The 23671-nt window shown below is 43.0% G+C and overlaps 1 protein-coding gene across 3 annotated transcripts in view; it reads left to right on the top strand.

Moving 5' to 3' along the window:
- LOC141776780 (3',5'-cyclic-AMP phosphodiesterase 4B-like) overlaps positions 1 to 18221 on the top strand; it is a 57464-nt gene extending 39243 nt beyond the window's left edge. For 2 of the 3 annotated variants that reach the window (XM_074650577.1, XM_074650578.1), the window contains 9 exons: positions 3936 to 4048; positions 12095 to 12188; positions 13595 to 13839; positions 13921 to 14019; positions 14422 to 14586; positions 14929 to 15028; positions 15200 to 15354; positions 15482 to 15787; positions 15877 to 18221. In XM_074650577.1, the coding sequence (XP_074506678.1) occupies positions 3936 to 4048; positions 12095 to 12188; positions 13595 to 13839; positions 13921 to 14019; positions 14422 to 14586; positions 14929 to 15028; positions 15200 to 15354; positions 15482 to 15787; positions 15877 to 16233 (1634 nt within the window). In that variant the 3' untranslated portion in view covers positions 16234 to 18221. Of the gene's footprint in view, positions 1 to 3935; positions 4049 to 10457; positions 11570 to 12094; positions 12189 to 13594; positions 13840 to 13920; positions 14020 to 14421; positions 14587 to 14928; positions 15029 to 15199; positions 15355 to 15481; positions 15788 to 15876 lie in introns of those variants that run through there. The other variant, XM_074650579.1, reaches the window with a different exon arrangement.
- The last annotated feature ends 5450 nt before the right edge of the window (positions 18222 to 23671 follow it).

Here is a 23671-nt window from a genome sequence, read left to right as displayed (position 1 = left end):
TTTTTATTTTCTAAGATACGTTTTTATCGTGTGCTACAAGATTAAAAAAATCAAACCAAAACAAAAACATTTTGGGGGGCACTTCAGGGACTTTCCCAGGGATGTTTTTAATGATTTTAATATATCGTATTTAATAAGTTGATCACTTGTTTTGTTTGTCAAATCAAAGTAACTAGTAATTACAGCTGTAAAATACATTTAATGAAGTAAAAAGTAATATATATTTCCCTCTGAGATGTATTGGAGTAGAAGTATAAATTAACTAAAATGGAAATACTCAAGTAAAGTACAAGTACCTCAAACGTGTACTTAAGTACAGTACTTATAAGGAACTTGTGAGTAAATGTACTTAGTTACTTTGCACCACTGATTGTTATAATTATTATTATGGATTGAACTACCCAACAGCATATAAAGTCTCCTTGACCAGCTCCAACATTAAAATGTTCCTTATTTGTTATAACATCAATAAAAAAATTACGTATTAAGACATTTATCTAATAATACTTTTGTAATTTTACTTAAATGTTTCAATGAAGGACTTTCAACTGTAATGAATGACTTTTTCATTTTGGTATTACTACTCTTACTTAGAGCTGGGCGATAATTCAACATGATAATTTATCATCTTTCAATGGAATCGTATCGTGATTAAATCATATATTTTGAGATATCGCGATACACAATTGTCATCTAAACTGATAATAACAAGCACACACTAATTTATATTTCTCAGAAAATCTGATGTGAATTATTTTGAGGTAAAATCATTTGTAGATTACAGTTTTGTTTTCACATCACACTTTACACTACCACTCCGTTCAATGTGGTTCACAAATGTGTATATATGGAAATATTTTTTTTTCTTTATAATTACACTTGTAATTATCATTATCATAATTATTATTATAATTATCGTTATAATTATCATTTTGCACTACGGTTCTTAATTAAATGAGAAACTACTCTACTTTTCATTTGTCAAGTATACAAAAATATGCTTTACCATGTGGTTATTTTATATAGATTAGTATTGAACTACAAGAAAATATGCTATATCATGATATATATGGTTATCGAGATATGAAACGACCTGTATCGTGATTTTTGGCCATACCGCCCAGCCCTACTTTGACTTAAGTAAAGGATCTGAATACTTCTTCCACCACTGGCTCTAGCTTATCAGTAGGTGGTATAATAGATGAGGCAGTCCAGGTCCTGCTCACCAAACTCCAGCCAGACAGCACAGAGAGGGGCAGTGTGAGGTGGATGTGAGCGGAAGGTGTCTCGGGCGGGAATGGAGGTGGGGGGATGTTTGAGCCCGGTCCTGCTCGTTGGTGCAGTTGATGGCTCTCACAGAGGCCGGTTTGTGGCCCTATAGGGGAGAGAGGGGGAGCGAGGGGAGGCAGACGGGGTCTGTCTGCACACTGAGGTCTGTTGTCCTCTCGGCAGCCTCCAGCATATGGCCAAAGCATTAGGACTCACCGAAGAGAAGAAAAAAAATAGACTTCTACTGAAAAAACACAGGCTGGAAAAGTACCTCGTACTCTGTCTGGGAGCAGGTTTTTCAGACTGAAAGTGCGTCACGCCACCTTTGACTGGTGACATTGTGAAACGTCTGTCAGCCCATTTAGCACCGTATTTATGATCAACCGGAGGCGACGATGGATTCAGCTGTCCCGTCCATTCCTCCTACGTGCGTGTGTGCGCATTACTTTGTTTTAATTACAACTCTAACTTGATTATAACCTGTCGTGTTATTGACGCGTCCAGCTGTTGTCGTTCTGCTTCAGTGTTCTTGCCGTAGGCAATTGGCCTGATGCCAGACAGCAAAAACAGTAAACTTTTGTTCTGCAGTCTACGTCTGAGTTTTTTTTTTTACTGCCATCAGATTCTGGACTGTGTGTGTATGAATTAGCCGCCAGCTTGAAAATGACCTGAATCCCCCCGGTCATACAGGCGGTGTGGAAGCCTTTGATGATTCCCAACTTCCCTGTTAATATGTCTCCCTGTGCCCTCATCGAAGGGAACGGGGGCAGGATGTGGTCCCACCTTCTTGGCGACGTCTCCTGCCCCTATGGCTCAAGACGGCCGCACGTTGGTGCGTTTCAACAGCTCACCGCCTTGTGCATGAGCTGCTTTGATGCTGTACTTTCTGCTCCGTGTCACTGACTTTTACATGGCTTGGATGCCGGTGGTTCCTGTGAATAGTTTGAACCGCAAAGCTTGGCGTCCAGCGGCACATTGTAGCCAAGGGTTCTTTGAATTCTCCTACCTGGAGCTCAAGTACAGGAAAAATTGGTCTGACCCGAATGAGTCTAGTTCTAGCAGTCGTTGCTCCTGTAATATGAGGAGCCGGTGGCATGATTTCTAAAAACCGCAGTCAAGCTTAAACGGTTGAAACTCAACTTTCCTTTGTGATTCAGAAGAGCTGTTGTCATTGTGTTGATCTCTTTCTATGGTGAGAGGTTTCCTCAACTGCGCACACATCGTCTGAGACCTCATTGAAGTGCTTTGTTGAACACCGGTGGTTCAGAGTCTGTACGCCATCACTGCTCTTTGAAGTGCTTTGATCCATTATATTGACGTAAATTGGGGAGCAGCACGCTGGCTGTCCTGTTGTGCTAAGCATATGGGGTAAATTTCTTCCATGTGTGAAGCCCTATGAAGTTCAGTCTTTTCCATAGAAAAAGGAAGGTGGGGAGATCCAGATGCGCTCGGCGCAACCTCCCTCCAGGCAGAAATTTGTTGAATCAACATTCTCCCTCATATATCGGAGAATGATGCTTCTTAATTTGTTCCCTCGTGTGTTATCATCTCAGTGCATTTCTCATAACCTTTCCGTCTAAAGCTTGTGCGCCTACCACATGTGAGGCGTAGCTGCTAACGACAGAGCGACTGACAGCTATGATTGTCCTCGGCAGTCGCTCCGCCATTCAGTAATTCCGCTCCGTGTTTTTGTGCGAGTTCAGGGCCAAAAAGGAAGTGCTTTGGTTTCTTTGGCACACAGCGAGACCCCGGCCTGGCCGCCTCCCCTCCCCAATTCAGGGAGTCAAAGTTTGCCTCTCGTGTTGCTTGTGCAAACACAGAGTTTGGTGTTTGATTTTTTTTTTTTTCTCCCTAAGAGAGGTTCAGAGAGGAGAGAGCCAGATTGTGAAGCATGGTGGTGTGGTGTGCTGCTGCAGTTCAGCAGAGTACAGCCTTGAAGTGGTCTGCATGTTTCAGAGAGGAAGTCATCGGGAGTGGAGGGAGTTGGAGCGCATGTCTTTGCAGCAGTGACAAAATGCATCCAATAAATTGATGTAGGTTTTTCTCTATCCCCTTTCTCTTCCTCTTCTTCTTCTCCCCACAGCTTTAATATAGTGGATATACAGATGCATTTGTTTGGGTCATCATGATAAACAAGCAAAGCCAGATGGGACTCTTTCACCAAAAGCCCCTCATCAGGCAGTGGGTTTGTGTACTGTACCTGTATGTACACATCATTTGTGTTTAAATGGGAGGGAAGGGGGGGGTCGCAGACAGCAGGAGGCAGCAGAGTGATACTGAGAGGGGGGATAAGTGAAGGAGAGGGAGCCCAAGAAGGGGCGGGGGGAACCAGACGGAGTGGAAAAGGGTTTGAAGAGCCCACGAGAGCGAGGGAAAGAGACTAACAGAGGGAGAAAGAGTCTGCAAACAGTAACTCTAGCCTCTCAGTTTGTCTGAGAGTACGACTTCCCTCAACGTTCTTGGGGCGGTAGAGCATAACAAGATGAAGGAGCTGTGTGTGCACACCCCCCCCTCTTCCTCTGCGTCTCCCGGATGTCCTGCGGGCCAGTCCTCCGTGAGATCGAGCCACGCCGGGACCCTCGTACCTCCACGCATGGTGTCGGGGGGCTCCGCTATGGACATGGATCCTCTCGGGCCTGATTACGTGTCCATGTGTCTGTTGGCAGATGAGTCCTACCAGAAGCTGGCTATGGAGACCATGGAGGAGCTGGACTGGTGTCTGGACCAGCTGGAGACCATCCAGACCTACCGCTCTGTCAGCGACATGGCCTCCAACAAGGTAGGACAATATTATTATGTGTGCAAACAGTGCATTTGTGTCAAGTTGCTAGGAAGTTTTTGCATCCATAAGGGTGTAACTTTTAAAAAGTTAAGTCCTCTGATGGATGGGACTTTTATTTATGGAGTTATGAAGTTGACTTTCACTTGAGCTGCTTGTTATGCAAAATACATTTCTCTTCAAAACAAAACATTTTACTGACACTTTTTTAGACAATTATCTGAAGGGAATCATGCATCATGTATAGAGGGATCTCAGGTAAATGGCGCCTCTTCAAAATCCCAAGAGGTCAGGCGATTTTATCGACTCGCATAGAAACTTTTTAATCTCCAAATTGCAAGTTTAAAAAGTTGTCATATAAAAACTAAAATGCTCTTAATGACTTATATTTCAGATCATGTCTTACAGTGCAACTTAAACTCTTAATATATGTTTAACGGTCATTCCTTGCTCTATCCACTGAGACAGCGTTCACCATAAGACCTCCCACGCACACAGCCCACCGCCACTATACAGTCTCACCAAACCCAAGTTAACAAAGATTTAGAGCAAAGACGATAATTTCACAGGTACATTCTTACAGTAGATCTAATAGCTGTTCAATGTCACATGATTATCATTATCACGGTAAGTATTCTGTAATACGCTGTCAGAAGACAAGATATCGAGACTGATGACCTTGTTTATGGTGACCTGACTGACTTGTACACAGCTGCACAATTGGTCTTTGTTGCCAGTGTGGTTGTCAGTTTGCAGAGTGTATGCAAAATGTAAATAGCTTTTTGCCACATTGACGCACTTGCAAAGTAACAGCCGCTCTGTGGTTTTGTATGAGCTGGCATCATCATTTTATGGATCTCCTGTAAAAAGAAAAAAGAAAAACTTGTTTTGCATAGTGACTTCCTGTTTCCTGTAAATAGCATGCTTACCTGCATTCCATGGAAGCTCTGTTCTGTTCTGTCCTTCCTTATTGGAAGTACCTGATGACACATGAGCTGAACTGAACATCAGATGAACATTCAGTATGATTTAGTCACCACACAGATGCTTTTTTCATTCACTCTAGTGAGGTGTGGATGTTGGCTCTGTTGTAATGTTGAGCTCAGTAGGACATTGGTCCACTTTCTCAAGTGATGTCATCATGAAAGGTCACACTTAACTGACAGACATCCGTTTGTGTCTAGACTATAGTTTAAGATTTACAGAGAAAATTAGGACTCGTTAGCTTTAAAAGTACATTCCACTGTTTTTCTTATCTTCATATTCAAAACGAGTAATGGGCTGGCTGTGGCTCAGAGGGTATAGCAGGCCGTCCACCAATCGGAAGGTCGGTGGTTCGATCCCCGGCTGTCAAAGTGTCCAAGACACTTAGCCCCAAATCGCTCCAAAAGGCTTAACCATCGGTGTGTGAATGAGTATTTAGATTAGATCCGATCCTGATGGGCAAAGTTGGCGCCTTGCATGGCAGCCTCTGCCACCAGTGTATGAATGTGTATGTGTGAATGGGTGAATGCTGACATGTAGAGAGCTTTGGGTGGTCGGAAAAATAGAAAAGCGCTATATAAATGCAAGTCCATTTACCATTTACAGGTACATTGTGCCGTGTAGTATCTTCATTGCTCTTTGTGTTGCTGAGGCTGCCAGCACTCAAAGCTCAATACTCAATTTATTCTCCTTTCATATTAATGTTCTGTCATTAGCTATGGAGAGGGCAAGGTCACATCTTTGATGTGTATGTATGTCTGCTTTTTAACAGGAAGTAGGGCTACAGTAATGGCTGATGTTATGTGCTAAAGTTTGTGTCAGAACAAACATATCTGCATTGCAACATATGTTTCCATAAATAAATAATAATAATAAATTGCACCTACTAACATGTCAGGAAACTAGAAATGTTACCAAGCTAAATGCTTTGGATCTAGCGCTTGTTGACAAGTGGCTAAACTTGAACATACTGAACTGCATTGCTACATACATTCTGCCCATTAATGGAATAACACGTAAATAACGAAGTTAGAAGTTTGAAGTTAGCCAATATTGACTTTATTTGAAATATTTTCTTGACCATAACAATGCTAGCATGCTCATGTTTAGCCGTTTTAATATTTACCAAGTTCACCATCTTAGTTTAGCGTGTTAGCATGCTAACATTTGGGCTGCGTTCAAAGTCGCATAATATGCACTACATACCAAAATATGTGTAGTGTCGTTCAACATACTGTTGTGTCAATAGTTTTGAAGTTTCATTTAGTTTTTATTTTAGTTTTGACTTTTCGATTTCATTTAAGTTTAGTTTTTAGTGTGTTTGTTTTTTAGTTTTTTTTTAGTTTCAGTTTTTCGGAAAGGTTTAGTTTTAATATAGTTAGTTTTACAGTAGTTTTTAGTTTGTTTTTGTCAGGGCAAGCTATAATGTCTCAGAAGTATGCAGCCACATATACATACAGAATACATGGTTAGAGCTGTGTAGGAATGGCCATAATGTTTAATCTTCTCGTTAATTTAGAGTCCGATGTGAAGCAATTGCGGCATAGCGCCGTCTCCTGGAAGGTCAAGTCCGTTCAGTTTCTGTGGATCAACGTCACGAGAGTTGACGAAGATTCATACCGACTCCTTTTCTCTGTAGTGACAGATTATAGCTAAATAACTAAATTAAAATGAACAAATTCATTCCAGTTTTAATTTTTTTTTAGTTTTTAACCAGGAAATATAGTTTTATTTTCACTGCTTATTTTAGTTTCAGTTTTAGGTTTCTATAATAACCCTGGTCGAGGGATCGCCAAAGTCATTGGAACGTCCTCTGGGCACCATGAATGTGCAAAACACTAGACAAATAGATTTTGCCATCCCTGTTAGTGTGACTAAGAAGATAAAGCATCCATTCTCATCAATTGGCATGACAGATTAGATAAATCCAACATGTTCTTTTTTATCTTTAAAAACAAAGTCAGCTTTCTGGTTTAAATGAATCTAAATAAACACATTGTGGTGCTTCAAGACAACACAGAGCAGCTATTTAGGACTAATTACTTCCCTTTGCTTTGATGAGCTTTCTGCGTGCGTATTTCATTTGTGTGGAGCCCAACCAAATTACTATACAGTGCCCTGTATTACTCAACCCCCACGCAGACAGTGGAGACTGTACGGCGGCGTCAGATTTTAAACACCTACGGTGGCGTTGTCCATTTCCGTCTGTGTTCTACACTGTGGTCTGAGGGAGGATTGGGATAGGGAGGGGTGTTGTCAGACCGTAACGGGTGACTGTGACCGTGACACCAGCTTCCTGTCTCTTTATTTCCCCCTCTCCTCTGCTCCCTAGTTACCAGACGACAATAGCTGTGCTTTGACCATGCAGCCAGGTTGTGTCTTTACAGGCAACCGCGTCACTGGGACTGTCAAGACAATGAGCACAAGGCCCTGCAGGCGCACAGAAGCGCAGCCGCTCGGTCGGGCCGGCCGGGCACATTGTTCGCCCTGAGTCAGAGTACAGCCAGTATGACCCAGCAGCACTACTAAGCATTGTTGACCAATGATGTTGTTTGAAAGAACGGATGTTCAACAGTTTATGATGTTACAGATTTGTCAGTGTACTAGATTTGTTGTGCAATTTTACAGGAATGAAAAAGAAAACATTATTGGTCCATTCGTGTTTTTATTGCAAAACTGGTGTCACATACGGTTTCATTATTGCACTATTAAAGCAGCATCTGCAGGCTTTTTGCTTTCTTCCCAGCATTTTATATGACGTGATGTTTGACAAAGAGCCCGTTTCTTTTCGGAATCAGAGAGGATGTAATTGAGCCCACGATCAAAACCCAGGGTGTCTCCAGTTTCGGTGTCCAAGGGCACAGGTGTATCCGGGGCTACGGGGACCACACACCCTGCTGACCGCCAGCCCTGGTCGCTGTGACCTCAGAGCGGGGGGAGCTGCTCCCCTGCCCCTCACTATCATTAGCCTCGCCACACATCCACGCCGATGCCGGTGACGGCCTTGGACAAACACCGCCATCTGAATCCAGTTAGAGGAGTTCAGCGCTCTGCGGGTTCGCGTGCGAGCGAGCCCCCAGAGCAGAGCGCGAGCGAGTATAGGAAACTTTAACTCACGTGTGGTCACTTCGGCTTTGAAGCGCCGCCGTCTTCAGAGGGGGAAAAAATGACAAAATGATTGAAACAGATGTAGCGGTGGGCCTGTAGCTGCAGCAGGGGTAATGGACATTAAATTATAGTGTTGTGATTCGGTTTGACTGAGAGGGTGGTGAGCAGACCAGACAGGCTGCACTAGTGATTATGGTGCCTAATTGTAATTAAACAGTTTTACCTCTGTAATCTGCTGTTATCATGGAAAATAAACCGGAATGAGAAAGGTAAATATGAAACCTGCTCTTACTGTAACACAACTCTTATCTAGTTTTTCTTGGGAATGTGTCTTTCTGACGATACTAAACTGTGTTGACACTGTAAACAGCCACACAGGGGACAGAAGCAGCGTTGGTTCACTCTGGGCTTTGTCAGATTACACACTCGAGGTATTGCAATGTGAGATCAAGCTCTTCCTGTGCAATCATCTTTCTTTCTCTGTGTGCTTCCAGTCAAGGACAGAGTGTGCTGTAAGGACTGAGTGAACTTTAAAGAGTTCCAAAGGAATACAGACATGTAATTTGTTTTTTTCCGCATCGCTGAACTTGTTATCTGGGACTTTTCAGTGATGAGCTCAGGTGTGTTTGGTGTTGGATGCCCTGAGGCCACGTTAAGAAGAAGCATGCCAACAGATGACCTTTAGTAAACTACTCTATCAAGTAAAAAAGGGAAGTAGGTGGAGTCACTTGTTCGGGCCTGTGTCGGAGGGAGGAGCCAGCGGCCTCTTGTTAGACTGTTAGACTGTTAGGCCAGTCAGTCAAGTCTTTATCACTATATATTTCCTGTATGACTCCACTTGAGAACAGAGAACAGTGAGAGGAAGCAGGCAGAGTCTGAGACGCACATGAGCAATTGAGTTATTGCTCATCAAACTTTACAGGATTTATTTTCGGGTTGTCGTTGGTTTTCATTGAGCGACAATGGGACTTTGGTCTGAGAAGCAGAAGCAGAACATGGGGATTCTTTCAACATGGAAAAAGGTGAGTTAGTTGTGGAGCCGCTTGCATTGTGCTGTGGGAGTTTGGTCTGCCGTACGGAGAGTTTATGATAGAATACATGAAGTGGTTTAATCTGAGGTCATTTCTTTTGAAAACATGATTCAATATTGAATTAAGTTTCTTTTTTTTACCAATTATATTGAGATGTTCTTGTCTTATTTGTTTTAGGATTCAAGACAAAACAGTAGTAAAATTAACTTTTTTGCCTGCTACTGTTGCTGGTGGATTCCAAAACCTACCAACCACTCAATAGATTACCATTGTTTTTTTTTGGTTTAAATGAGTTTAGATGTTTTGGTTTACACCCAAATAATCATTTTCATTGCTATTTTGTCAGACAATGACTCCAGTGTGCACCTATTTTGAATATTCAAACTTTATGAGGCATCCACTCATCATGTTCTGAGAATTAACCACGAGTTTATGAAACTTCTCTGTTACCTAAGAGCAGGCTTTGTTCTGAGTGTGAACACACTCTGTGCTAACGTCAAAGGAAGTATGACTTATGCATTGAGTAATCTATTGCCCCAAACACACTCATAGGCTCGTCACCGTGCCCTGAGCGTAAGCTTGTGCGTCTGAGCCGAACTTCATGACCCCGGGTGGCTGAAATGTGTCTCTGTGCTTGATTCATTTCCTAGAGGTTGCACAAATTGCTCCGCTGCTTTAAAGGATCAATTACAAGTTTCCCTTTGAATGGAGTAAAGCCGTCTGATTCCAAGCTCACATTTTTGTCCTTTACGAGCTCTTTGATTTTTTTTATGGACCGCCTCTGGCAGTCTGCGTTTTGAGTGCAGCCAACGCTTTGAAAGTGGTATTCAAGTTTCACAGAAGAGTAGATGTTAGCTGTCTGCTTGACAGCTATTAGACAGCTGGTGAGACCAGGAGAGAAAAAGACCCCATTGTCAGAAATAAAATAAAAAAGGCATAATCATGGCTGAGTTTTTTTGAAGACATTATAAAAACAGGACATTATATTATTGCATTATAAAGATTAGGACGTGGTTTTGCATTAGCATTATTACACATTAGCATTTACATTCTGTTTCTTGACAATAAAAGCCATTTTGCATCAGAATCTGCCTCTTTAACAGAAACGGTGTCTGTGATTGTGTGTTTTCACAATGTCTGGCCTAGTTGTGTCAATCCAGTGCAGCTCTGCTACAGATTTTGTTTTGAATGTGTGTGTGGTTGTACATGCTTGTGTATGTATGTGATGCCATGAGTTGGGGGACCACCGTGAGAACGATGGAGAGGGGGGGGGGGGCCACGTGACTCTGTTGCCATGGCGTTCAGGTTGTCGTGCAATTTGTGGCACACTGGTGGGCGGCAGACTGAAAACTCTGTATACTGTAGACAATAAACTAAAATTGAGAACAAGGACAGGTCTTTTGAAATGATCTGTAATGATTATGGATTGGTTCTACTCCTGAAATGTACAAAAAGAAACCCCAATCTGGTGAATTAATACCCGGCGTCTCCTCAGCCATGTGATAAACGCTCTGGTGCTTTGAAGCATCACATTGCGCAGTAAGCGCTGGATCTGTTCTGCATTACTGAGCAGGGGGAGCCGATGGAGAAGGGAGGGAAACCGAGGTGGGGTGAGGAGGGGAAAGAGACGGTGGGAGGGGGTTTGCAGAGAGCACAGGAGTGAGGAAGAAAGAGAGAAATCGCTAGAGAGAGAGAGAAAGATGTGGGGGGATTCTCCTAACTCTGATTTTCTGCAGTGCTGTGCATGGCTCAGTGTTTAGCAAGGGTGGGAGGCAAAGAGAGAGAGAGAGCCTGTCTGCCACAGGGGACTCTACAGCTAGAGCGCACTCCCCTCCTCCTCCTCATCCTCGCCGCCTTTCTCCGTCCCTCCTTTCCTTTCTCCCTCGGTCTCCGAGCCTGCCCTTCCTCCCTGCCTTGCTCAATCTGGGCTTGGGAAGGCTGGAATTCCCCCCCGGTGCATGTCACCAGATAACATTTGGATGGTGGCAGGAAGAGAACGAGGTTTAGAGAGACGGACAGAGGCAGCGAGAAGAGAAGGAAAGGAAAGGAAATATTGATTGCATCCAGGGGGATTCCATCACTCTCGCCAGCGGCTTGTGATCCTGGAAAACAGCGGGCAGGGACGCAATGAGGAGGCGCATTTGGCCGGGGATGTAGGGGTCCGCCACAGCCCCTCTCTAGAGACTTCAGCTGGGGCGTTTTTACCGTAGTCGACCGGGTGGAAGGCGGGGATTCTGTGGCGCTTTGTGCTCCAGGTTGCACGGCTGAGCTCAGCCTTGGGGGTCCACTCAGAGAGGAGCGTACAGGGCTTCTGCTGGGGAGCGCCAAGGGCTCAGCACAGCTCAGCACCATGCCTGAGGCCAACTACCTGTTCTCTGTGTCCTGGGGATACATCAAGGTGTGTCCCAGAGGAGAAGCTGGCATAGATGGGACTGTGTGCATGCACATACTATGTATTCATGTCTTTTCACTGCAGCTGGTGAAATGTCTCATTGATTTTTGACGTGTTTCGATTGCACACTTGGATGTCTTTGATTAGATTAGACTGTGTCATCCTGCTCTAGCTCAGTGGTGGCGTGCAGTGCACTGAGGAAAAACTGGCGCATTTTGTTTCCCTGCAAATAAACATTATGACTGTATTTTGTATAGTATGCACTGTACTTTGTTTGTTGAAAAATGCTCGGGAGTCAAGTGTCTTAGTGGCTAACTTAAACCAGCACCGAGAAGACATAAACACAGACCTTATATGGCGCATTAAAAAACAAAACAGAGGCCATGTTCTCATGGGACATATACCAGTGGAAAACAACAGGAAATGCTGTATTCCTCTGCTCGGAAACAGCAGTGGAATTACTAAATGAATGTGTATTATTGTTGTATAGATCATTTAACCTCATGTATTTTTTTATCTCTGTGCCTCCAGTTCAAGAGGATGCTGAACCGGGAGCTCAGCCACCTGTCGGAGATGAGTCGCTCAGGCAACCAAGTGTCAGAGTACATCTCCAACACCTTCCTAGGTGAGCACTGCAGCACACATTCACACACAGACACGAGTTGCATAAGTGCTTAAATGAGCCGACATCCTTCAGGAATGGCACATACGGTCTATATGTTGGCAGAGGTTGAGAGGTTACCCAAAGCATCTGCTAAGTAGCGGAGAAACCCGTAGTTGGTGTGCTCCACTGCTCTCAAACCAGTCTGATCTGGTCTGGAGGGGGGGGGGGGACAGAGAGTCCCCTCGCTCTGACTGCAGAGATGTGGAGGAAGGATGAAGAGAGGGGAGGAGATGTACTCGGGGAAGACTTCCCTCTGGAGAGATTAGGGGCAGTGAGTTAGAGGGAGGAGAGGGAGAATGTTTGTGTGCATGCAGTGCCACCAGGTCCAGATAGACAATGCATTATTCATCAGGAGGACAGCAGCGTTTCCTTGTCTCTTAAAAAGCCCGGCGGCGTTTCATGACTCACGGACAGCCAGTCTGCCCCTCAGCTTTTCCAGCTTCCCATCCAACTCCCCCACCAGCACAGCATACACCCAGACCAGCCAGCTTATCAGGGCTCCGTGCAATGTTCTACTTGTAAACACGCCTCCATCTTCTCGGCAAACAACCTAAAAGAGAAGAGAGGCTGGATGCACGGTGAAAGAAACTGCACCTCTCCCTAACAATAGAAGTGGTGCAGTGACAGAGATTTCTGCACGATAGAGCAGCTCGGGGAGGAGAGACACAAACACAAGAGCGCAAACTCGGCTCATCTTTGAAGCTCAGTGGTTTTTGTTGTCGGCAGCACCTGTCAAGTGTAATGACATCATTGCCTTCCTGTGCTCTGTGGAGGATGCAGCTGAGATACGCATGTTTCTCTCGCTGCGGTGCATGTGGTGCACATATTCAGCGCTCACACACACACACACACACGCACGCCGTCGGCTGCATGCGAGGATCTCGTTCAGCCAGCAGACGGACTGAATCACACGCACCACACAGACCCGCACACTAACCAATACATGACGTAAACATTTTGGCCTAACGTGAGCCAGCTTTCCACGATTCTGTGGATTGTTATTGTTTCAACAGGGCTCAGTTTCTCAGAATGCACGGCCCACTTGATCATCGTCAGATATCATCATAACATCTCAGCTGCACTTCCTGAAATTCTTAGTCTTCTGCTTTTTCACTGTCAAGAGGAATTTATTTTTAGCCAAGTAAACTGTAACTGAAGGATCGCTTTCTAATTAAACAGCTGTCAGTGCAGCTGTAACGTGTTGTCACGTAGGTGTGAGAGGTCAACTATCTCCCCGTGTTAACTTAGTTTACTCTGTACCAGCCGGGATGCTTATACATCATCCCCTAGCCGAGTCCCTTTTTGTCTCTGGAGTAACTGAAAAGCACCTTTTTCAATCTTTTTTTGTGTCTTCTTCTATTCCTCAGACAAGCAGAATGAGTTGGAGCTTCCGTTACCAATTCCTAAGTTGCGGAAGAGGAGGCAGCACCACCACCAGCAGCAGCAGCAGCAGCAGCAGCAACAGCAGCAGCAACAGCAACAGCAGCAGCAGCAGGTTGGGATGATGACTAAGATCAGCGGGGTGAGGAAGGTCAGCAACACGCCCAGCATCTCTGGAAGCACCAGCAATCGTTTCGGGGTCAAGACGGACCAAGAGGAGCTGCTGTCGAAGGTAAGCAGCACAAAATATATATCTAAATAACCTGAAAGTGGTGTGATTGGCTGAGACACTCACAGTCGTCTTCTCTAACAGGACCTGGAGAACATCAACAAATGGGGCCTGAACATCTTCCAAGTGGCCGAGCACTCCCACAACCGACCGCTCACGTGCATCATGTACAGCATCTTTCAGGTCAGTGCCTCGCCTCTTCATCCTCCTCATCAAAAGTGTGAAAGCGTTCACACACGCCGCTATAGAAGGCATGCGCTCACACGTTACGTTTAGCTGTCAGTATCACTACAGGGACATCTGCTAGAGGGACATTAGCGCTACAAATTGATTTCTAGTTGTGAATCATCCTGGCAGGAGAGCAAACTGTTTTCATTTTCAGCCCCCTTCTGTAGTGTATGAATCACAATTTGCCGAAATACGGTTTAAGAATTGATTTTAAGGTCAAGATCAGCTAGTCTGCTGGCGGATACATCGGCTGTAGGAAGTGTTTGAAAAAAAATGCGCTGTGACATCTTCAGTCAGGAATGTCCCTGTCTTTGTTTTTGTTCACATTTTCTTCTTCCTCTTGTGTGTGGCATGCAGGAGCGAGACCTGATGAGGACGTTCAAGATTCCAACAGACACCTTCGTGACGTTCATGCTGACCTTGGAGGGCCACTATCACTCCGACGTGGCCTACCACAACAGCCTGCACGCCGCTGATGTAGCCCAGTCCACACACATCCTCCTGTCAACCCCCGCACTTGATGTGAGTCACTTTCTCCAATATTGACCCTGCAAATTACATTTATACATTTCTTTGCTTTTTGTTGTTGTTGTTAAATTAGCCTTTAATTAAGTTCTTGTTACTTGTGTGATTGACATGTGACCACGTTAAAGTGCCATCGCCCGCACCTTTTTCTCAAGCTATTAAGCGGTATTTAATGAGCATTGGCACTGCCACAAGAATTGGCATAAACCGCATGCCGGAGAGGCTGACACGCTGAAGGATCGGCATCAAACTATTGTCTGATACCTTACCTTGTTTGGGCAGTTCATGGACTGTGAAGCTCATCTCTTATTTTTTTTATTCTCCTTCCTCCTTCCTCAGGCGGTCTTCACAGATCTTGAGATCTTGGCAGCCATTTTCGCTGCGGCCATTCACGACGTGGACCACCCAGGAGTGTCCAACCAGTTCCTCATCAACACCAGTAAGTCCTCTTTTACTGGTCGTCCATATTTATATATTTACATTTGCAACAGAAATATTTCCATGGTTTTAATGGTCTCACATTGCATGGTTACCATAGCTACCTGACCTGAGTTTAAAAAGCTAGAGCTCCAATTTAATTTCTCTCTTCCTGTCATTTCTCTGCCTTTAGACTCCGAGCTGGCTCTGATGTACAACGATGAGTCAGTGCTGGAGAACCACCACCTGGCCGTGGGCTTCAAACTGCTGCAGGAGGACAACTGCGACATCTTCCAAAACCTCAACAAGAAGCAGAAGCAGTCTCTCCGGAGGATGGTCATAGACATGGTGAGGAAACGCCTTCATATCTATCTGATGCCAACTTTAGCTTCTCAGTCTGATGACTTGGCTGCATTATCGCTTCACCTCCCTTAATTATCTCTTACATAACCTTCCGTGTTATTCTCTCATCCAGGTTTTGGCAACTGATATGTCGAAACACATGAGCCTGCTGGCTAATCTGAAGACGATGGTGGAAACCAAGAAAGTGACCAGCTCTGGAGTCCTGCTGTTGGACAACTACACCGACAGGATGCAGGTTTTGCGTAACATGGTTCACTGCGCGGACCTGAGCAACCCCACCAAACCTCTGGATATCTACCGGCAGTGGACGGACAGGATCATGGATGAGTTCTTCCACCAGGGAGACAGGGAGAGGGAGCGAGGGATGGAGATCAGTCCGATGTGTGACAAACACACAGCTTCAGTGGAGAGGACACAGGTAGAGAACGCGTTCCACGTCTTGCTCAAAAAATAGTTAATACAGTGGTTATTTTGACTGACATCATGACATCTTGTTGTTGTTTCTAGGTTGGTTTCATTGACTACATCGTCCACCCTCTGTGGGAAACGTGGGCCGACCTGGTCCACCCTGACGCCCAGGACATCCTGGACACGCTGGAGGACAACAGGAACTGGTACCAGAGCATGATCCCCCAGAGTCCCTCCCCTCCCTTCTACAGCAGCGACGGCGAGGGCGGCCTGCACGGGGAGCTGGAGGGCGGATCTGTGACGAGTAAATTTCAGTTTGAGCTGACGCTTGATGACCAGGATGGACAGAGTGGGGAAAGGGAGATGATGGAGACGACGGACGACGTAGTACTCCAGCCCCATCCCTTAGATGAGGTTGAAATGACGACGTGTGAAGTCTCGCCAACGGCAACATAGCTGAACTGGTGGCATTCTGGGAGAGCAGCAAGTGTTGCTGTTGTGGCTGAATTCATTTTATTGCAGTAGAGCAATCCTGCAATGTGGCTCTTTGGAGCTGCCTGGCAAAGAGGGCCTGACTGAATGTGGGGCACCCCTGCATACGAGGCTTGGAAACCCTGTTTTTGAGCGCCCTAGAAGGGAGCTGGAAGCAGCGTGTTCTTTAAAGAAGGGACTACTGTCAGACTGCCGAGGCAGGCCTGAATCTCACAGACAAAGAAGATGAAGTGGACAATATGTATCCGCGTACTGGGACTAGTAAAAAAAACTTGCACTTCAGGACGTTTTTTTTATGTTCATTTCGATTATTTGTATTGTGACGGGATTGGATGCCAAGTGTCCAACCAAAAACTACTGGACAGCAAGTTATTTGTACCCCAAGTAGTTTTTTCTAACACTTGTCTATGAAAAAAAGAGAAAAGTTGTGTGCCTTTTTTTAACAGTCTTTTTGTATGTGTTTATTTTTATTTTTTAAATATTATTTATTGAACACATTCATGTAGCTGTAAAATGTGTCGGATTTTCTACATAAAAGGACACATTTCTCTCACACAGTCTTCCTAATGTTCTGGCAATAGTATAAGCTCATTCAGCGGATGTATTTCTAAAATCAGACGACTTCCCAGCACATTTTGCACTTTGTGGCATAGGACAAAGAGAGTGTGGAAAGCATCAGTAATTTACATTTTAGTAAACATGTAAAACCAAAATAATAAGATTCATTGAGCTGTTTTTTGTTTTATTCTCCAATAATTCATTTTGCAATTTAAATAACTCATGGATCAAATTTCTTGAAAAACATTTTGTATTTTTGATTCCAAAAAGTCCAAAGATCCTGTAAAGAAAGCACCTTGATGATTTCACTGCTGCCTCTGAAGAGTGTGATCTCACGCTTCAAGAGTCACCAGTGGAACAAATCAAACTTCCGAACAGAAGTCAAATTGGTCCCTGACGACGTCGTTGTGTAGCTGGATGAAGAGTTCAGGCAAACGAAAGCCAATTATTGAGTGAAATTCCACCAAAAATATCTAAGATAAAGGTTAGAAATCTCCTCACCTTGTGTTGTGCTGAGATATCCCCGTATGGGAAATCCGTTTCCACCTTGTTAACTCCCCCGTTTCATTAGCTCACGTTCTCGTGAATAGGCTTTAAACGGTGACTGAATGACTGTAAGACTGTGTGCACATTTAAAAAGACACCTGTTAGTAATAGTAATAATTGTAGTTTGTATTCCAGCACTTTGAATATGTCGACAGTTAGGCAGCTGGTTGCTGATCTGTCCAACACTACCTTAAAGGTACCACAATGTAAGGTGCAACCTTCAGAGTATAGGGTGGGTGGGGTGTGTTTGTGTGCATGTGAGTGAGCGCGTGTGTGTGTAAGTGGTCACAGAGTTGCACAATCTCGTTGCACCCGGCTGTGTCTTGCCGACCCTTCAGCTGTTTGTAACAGTGTATTTATTATCTTTCTCTTTGTATATGATAATATTGATATTGTTAATATTCCCTGTATATTTGTTCTTATTTATATGCACTACCACGTGTCAAATCAGTTTGACTGAATTTTTTTGTCTGGTGGTTCTGTTTTAATGTATTTTAGCAAAGCTGTTTTTGCTATACGACCGTAACATGAAGTTATGCAGCTCAATTTTTTGACAATTTGAAATGTTTGTACAGTCTGAACCAACAGCGCCTCGCGTGAGGCGCAGAAGAAGTTTTGTTTTTTGTCTTTTTTGTTCCTGGCGGAGTATGAAGGCTGAATATTTACTGCAGTATATTGTGTACGGTGACGGGTCATTGTACAGCGATAGTAATATTTGCTGAAATATATGACAGTTTCAAATATATTTTTTCAGTGTTTTTCCTCACAATATAATACTGTAAAATGGTGTATGTTGTGCTCAACAAATGTTTTCTATCAGATTATTAAAATGGGCATGTATTACAGAATTTTCTGGTCTACGTGTTATTCAATCACATTAGCAAAAACATTATAAGAATTAGTCATTTATTTAAATATGTAAATATAAATGTATATTATATATATATATATATTTATATATTAATATATATATATATTATATATATATATATTTATATATATATATATAGATTGATGGATAGATAGATATTTATTTTTGTTTTATTTTTATTTATATATATATATTTATCAACCTGGAGTGATGATGCTGGAATTTTTTACTTCACTAAACGACAGCCAGGTGTTTCCCTGGACTGTTCAAATCAAGTCAGTTTATTTATATAACACATTTAAAAAACGGGTACTTTCCAGTCAAGGCAGATGAGTTATATATATATTTATATTTATTTATATAAATATAATATATAGAGATATAGAGAGATAGATACTTATTTTTTTATTTTATTTTTATTTATGTATCTTTTTTATCAACCTGGAGTGATTTAAAGTGTTGGAATTTTTTATTTCACTAAACGACAGCCAGGTGTTTCCCAGGACTGTGTTCAAATCAAGTCAGTTTATTTATATAACACATTTAAAAACTACTGGTACTTTCCAGTCAACGCAGATGAGTTAGGATCTGCGTCAATATTATTGTTTGTTGTATTATTGTTTTTTTATTGTTTTTTTATGTCTTTAGTTTCGTATACCTGATACATAACTAAAGATATAAAAAAAAACAATAATACATCATGTAAAACGATAAAACAAATGAAAGGTAAAGATTAAATAAGAAGTTAGGAGAATTAGAATAAAACCAACAACACATTTTTAAAAAGCAGTAAGAAGATGTTTGAAATCAGTTAAGAGGGGATTTGACAAAAACCATCAGGCTGAGCTAAAAGCAAGCGTGGGGTCTTTAAATTTGATTTTAAATTGTCAACGTGGGACGAGAGGATATTTGAGAGTCCGGGAGCAGCAACAGAAAAAGCTCCGTTACCTCTGGTTTTGAGGCTTGAGTGAAGGACTGAGAGGTTGTGAGGATGACCTCGGAGCAGGATATGGGGTTAGCAAGTCAGTAATAGTGGAGCTAATCCATTTAAAGATAGGGTTAGGTAATGTTGAGAAACTACCCATTTAGTAAATTATCCAACTGAAAAACCCTACCCAGTGTTACTAATTATTTTCCCATGAAATTACCTAGTAGCATTAGCTAGTAGAAAAGAAATAATTGAACGAGCTTATTACAGTCCTGCAACAGCCACAAACACCTGATTTATTTTCTCTTGTTTTTGTCAGAGCGTTTGATTTATTGATTGCTGTCGGGATGTAATGAGAATTTCAGCAAATATAACAAAACAAATGTTTTTGAAGAACAATATCAACCCAAGCTTTAAAGGGACTATTTGTAACTTTCAGAAATGCTTGTTAACAGCGACACCTGTGGACGTTAAGTCAACGAAAGTCAGCGTCGGGCTCGCGCTTTGCTCGCTCTACATAGACATGAACGAGCATCGCTCAAAACAGTGAGGCGACACACGTCAGCTAAAACCACAATATCACTCTATATTTCACCTGCTTGGCAGTAATGTTAACTGACCAGACGAAGGTCTCTCCATGAATCACTGCTGATCCTAGTGTTGACTTTGAGGCTGAAGCAGGAAGAGAAACGTTATCGCCTCCGACCGGGTGCCGGTGATAATGTTTTTCGCCGCGGAGCCCCGTCACTTCACAAGACACGGAAAACCTCCGTTGGTCTGGAGGAGCTGCAGCATTTATTTCTGCACAAACGTCCACTGTACATTCACTAGATATTCTCAGAGCTAAACTAACTCTTCTACAGTGTGTAGTGAGCGCGCGTTCACGTCTAGAGGTGGAGCGAGAACGCGCGCGGTGTTAGTGAAGGCAAGCAGGCAGAGGAGCAGAGACTTCAGCCACACGCGAGCACGCATATGCGAGCGCTCATGTGTCCCGACCCGGTACATTTATGCACTTAAAAAGTTACAAACAGTCACTTTAATGCTTTCTGTATTTCACTGGTAACCAGTGCATGTAGGCCAAAACAGGAGCGACGCGTTGCCTTTTCTTTGTTCCAGTTAAAAGTCTAGCAGCTGCATTTTGAACCATTTGGAGCAGAGAAACTGTGGAACGGGTCAACCCCATGTACAGGGAATTACCGTAATCAAGCTGAGAGGTGATAAAAGCTTTGATAACTTTTTTTTAAAATGTATTTAACCTTTATTTAACCAGGAGTAAAGACTCATTGAGATTAAAAATCTCTTTTCCAAGAAGCCAAGATAGGCAGACATGAAACAAACATAGCAATCCAGGTCCTGATGAGATAAAAACAGCTTTAACTTTATCTTTTAATAAAAGCTGTCCTTCACAATAAGGCTGTGTATCGGCAAGAATCTGGTGAAACGATACGTATCATGATACAGGGGTTATGATACAATATATTGTGATATATTGCAATAATGTAAGCAAGGTAATATATTGCATTTTTTTAATCTAATTTTAGGAAATTTTTCATAGTATAAAGAACAAACCACCATATGCATAAAATCTGAGTAAAAAAAGGCTTACGTTTTCATGCAATCAGAACAGTGGATCTGCATTTATCATAGTTCCTTTAACATCCAACATCATAGCACTACTTTGAGAGGACACATACACTGAGAGGGTGCATCTCTGTGCAAATTAAATAAAGTATTGACTGAGTTCATCTTTGCATGTACATTTTATATTTATTTTTTTAATTATTTAAAATCCAATACATTGTTTTTGAGAATCACAAAACATAATATCGCAATATTTTCTTACACCCCTACTTGACAACACAACTGACTTTGTTTGTGTGCAAGAAGAAAACAAAGATTTTGAACCTAATTTTTTTCTCAAACCTGCAGCTACTGGTTAGGCTGGTGTCAGAGCCAGGAGGTCATTCAGTTGATGGGAAATCCCGCTATTCAGGCCACCAATTAAAATTAATTGTCAGTAATTACAATAATAGCCTGATGTGGGTTTTCATTGACGTCACGGTTCCAGTTTAGCAACTCTGACGGGAAACCTGGTGCAGAATGACAGAATGAGGATGAACGTGATTGAGCCTCCAGTCATCTTCCTGCAGTGACACCAGTAACTGATCTGAGTTCAGTAGCTGCTGCTGCAGGACACTGAGCCAGCCAGCAGTGTAAACAGGAAGGCTAGAGATAGTGGAGCTATGTGCTGCGCCCTCAGGGCATTCACTCTCCCATGGCCGGGAGCACCTTGACCCGCAGCAGATAAGCATCTGGGATACGTGCTGCTGGGTAGAATTGGCACGAAGCCAGAGATGACTTTTAAAGATTTGGGTTTCTGAGTAAGGAAGCCATTAACTGATGTATTCCCATCGTCACTGCTCTCATGTATAAACTTAGTATCTTGATGTGTTAAAAGTAACTAATTAGTTATTTCTTTAACGCAATTTATGTTTCAGTGGTTGTAGCGGGCTCAGTTTAAGCTAGAGTGAAGATACTAATATCATATGAAACTAGAAAAAACCTGATGAATCCATTGGTACCAACCATGTCATACTAGCTTGTCAGGAAGGAGGCGAAATAACGCTACAAACTTGCGTCAAATTTTGGCAAAGAAAAACTTGCATGGCCATTTTCAAAGGGGTCCCTTGACCTCTGACCTGAAGATATGTGAATGTAAATGGGTTCTATGGGTACCCACGAGTCTCCCCTTTACAGAAATGCCCACTTTATGATAATCACATGCAGTTTGGGGCAAATCATAGTCAAGTCAGCACACTGACACACTGACAGCTGTTGTTGCCTGTTGGGCTTGAGTTTGCCAGGTTATGATTTGAGCATATATTTTTTATGCTAAATGCAGTACCTGTGAGGGTTTCTGGACAATATCTGTCATTGTTTTGTGTTGTTAATTGATTTCCAAGCGTATTAAATACTTGACAAATCTCCCTTTAAGGTGCATTTTGAACAGATAAAAAATGGGTGATTAATTTGCGATTAATCGTGATTAACTATTTTAATCAATTGACAGCCCTCGTTAAAAGTAAAAAATGTTCTCTTTAGGGTCGATGAACTTTGATAAAGTCTATTTATAAGTACTTGTACAGTACTTGTACTTTATCGGCATTCGATGAGCTCATGTCCTGAGATACAGTTCAGGTATGTACTAGTAGTGTACTGTTATTCGATCTGAGCTCATGTCCTGAGACACAGTACAAGTATGTAGAGTATGTCCTGAGATACAGTGTACAGACTTATCAGTCAGATATTGTATAACTACTCATCACTCCGCTATGGAAATTATCTATTGCGGGAAAAACTGGCAGCACTTACAGTGCTGAGAAAACACTGATCTAGACGTCCTTTGTTCCAGGCACAATTAAAACTGTACTGACTTAAATACTGCACGTGCTGAATGTGTGATACTGTGTATAATTACAGTTATAAATCACAGGTTACATTTTGACTTTGGTTGACAGCCAGAAACGTGCACCGCCCACCTCCTCCTCCTGCAGATTCAACAAAAAAAAACGAGGGCATCTGTTTATGGTAAACACGGGAGCAGACGAGGTTGAGCGTTTTCCATGGTGGTGGTCCGTACTGCCATGGCAATAGGCAGCGAGGTTTGTTTGAAACTCTAACACAAGTCTTGTGGTCTTGCTGGTGGCTGACGTCAGCAGGGTGAAGGCAGACTGCCCCGGCCCCCGTTCAGGCTGGGGCCGGAGGCTCCTGCTGCCAGAGGAACCAGTTGACAGCCAGTCAAGCTCCTTTCTCCACTCTACCAGCCAGGCTGTGAAAGGGCCCGCGGCCCGGGGCCAAGGCCAGAGAGGAAGAGAACCACTTCCAGCAAAACAAACCTGCTCTCTCCATGTACACTTTATAAAAACAAATGTCTTCCTGGAGTTTCTCCTCCGCCAGCTGCTGTTTGTTTTTAGTCGAGTTGACAGCGAGGACTGAAGTAAACTGGGCAGTCGGTTGGTGGAGGAATATTACAGGGTAATACGGGGCAATCCAGGATAATTCAATAGCGATCCAGACATGTGTGTGTGTGTGTGTGTGTATGTGTGTGTACATGGCAGAGATCAGCTCAGAGTGGCTGAGACAGATGGGTAAGGAAAAAAGACAGTCCTGCCCCGCTCTGAAGAAAATGATGGATCTGGAAAAGATCAGATGAGGCAGTCAGCTTCCTCTAAGGCCTCTTGTATGTATGTGTGTGTGTTGTGTTTTTTTAAAATGCAGGATTAGGACAATAACAGGATGTGTCCTTCCCAGAAAATGTCACAAATCATCTAGTTATCAAACGTGGCGGCAGCAACCACAGATAGGACATTGTTTTCTTCTCTGTGTCTCAAATATCTGCAAACACATAGAATGTGTATGGCAGCGGTTACATTATATAATCCACAGAGTGAGCAAATGCATGAGAAATGTCAAAACACACCCAAAATGTAAGACATGGT

The sequence above is a fragment of the Sebastes fasciatus genome, chromosome 11 (assembly GCF_043250625.1).
Source record: "Sebastes fasciatus isolate fSebFas1 chromosome 11, fSebFas1.pri, whole genome shotgun sequence".
Classification (NCBI taxonomy): Eukaryota; Metazoa; Chordata; class Actinopteri; order Perciformes; family Sebastidae; genus Sebastes; species Sebastes fasciatus.
This window is presented reverse-complemented; position numbering and strand designations above follow the sequence as displayed.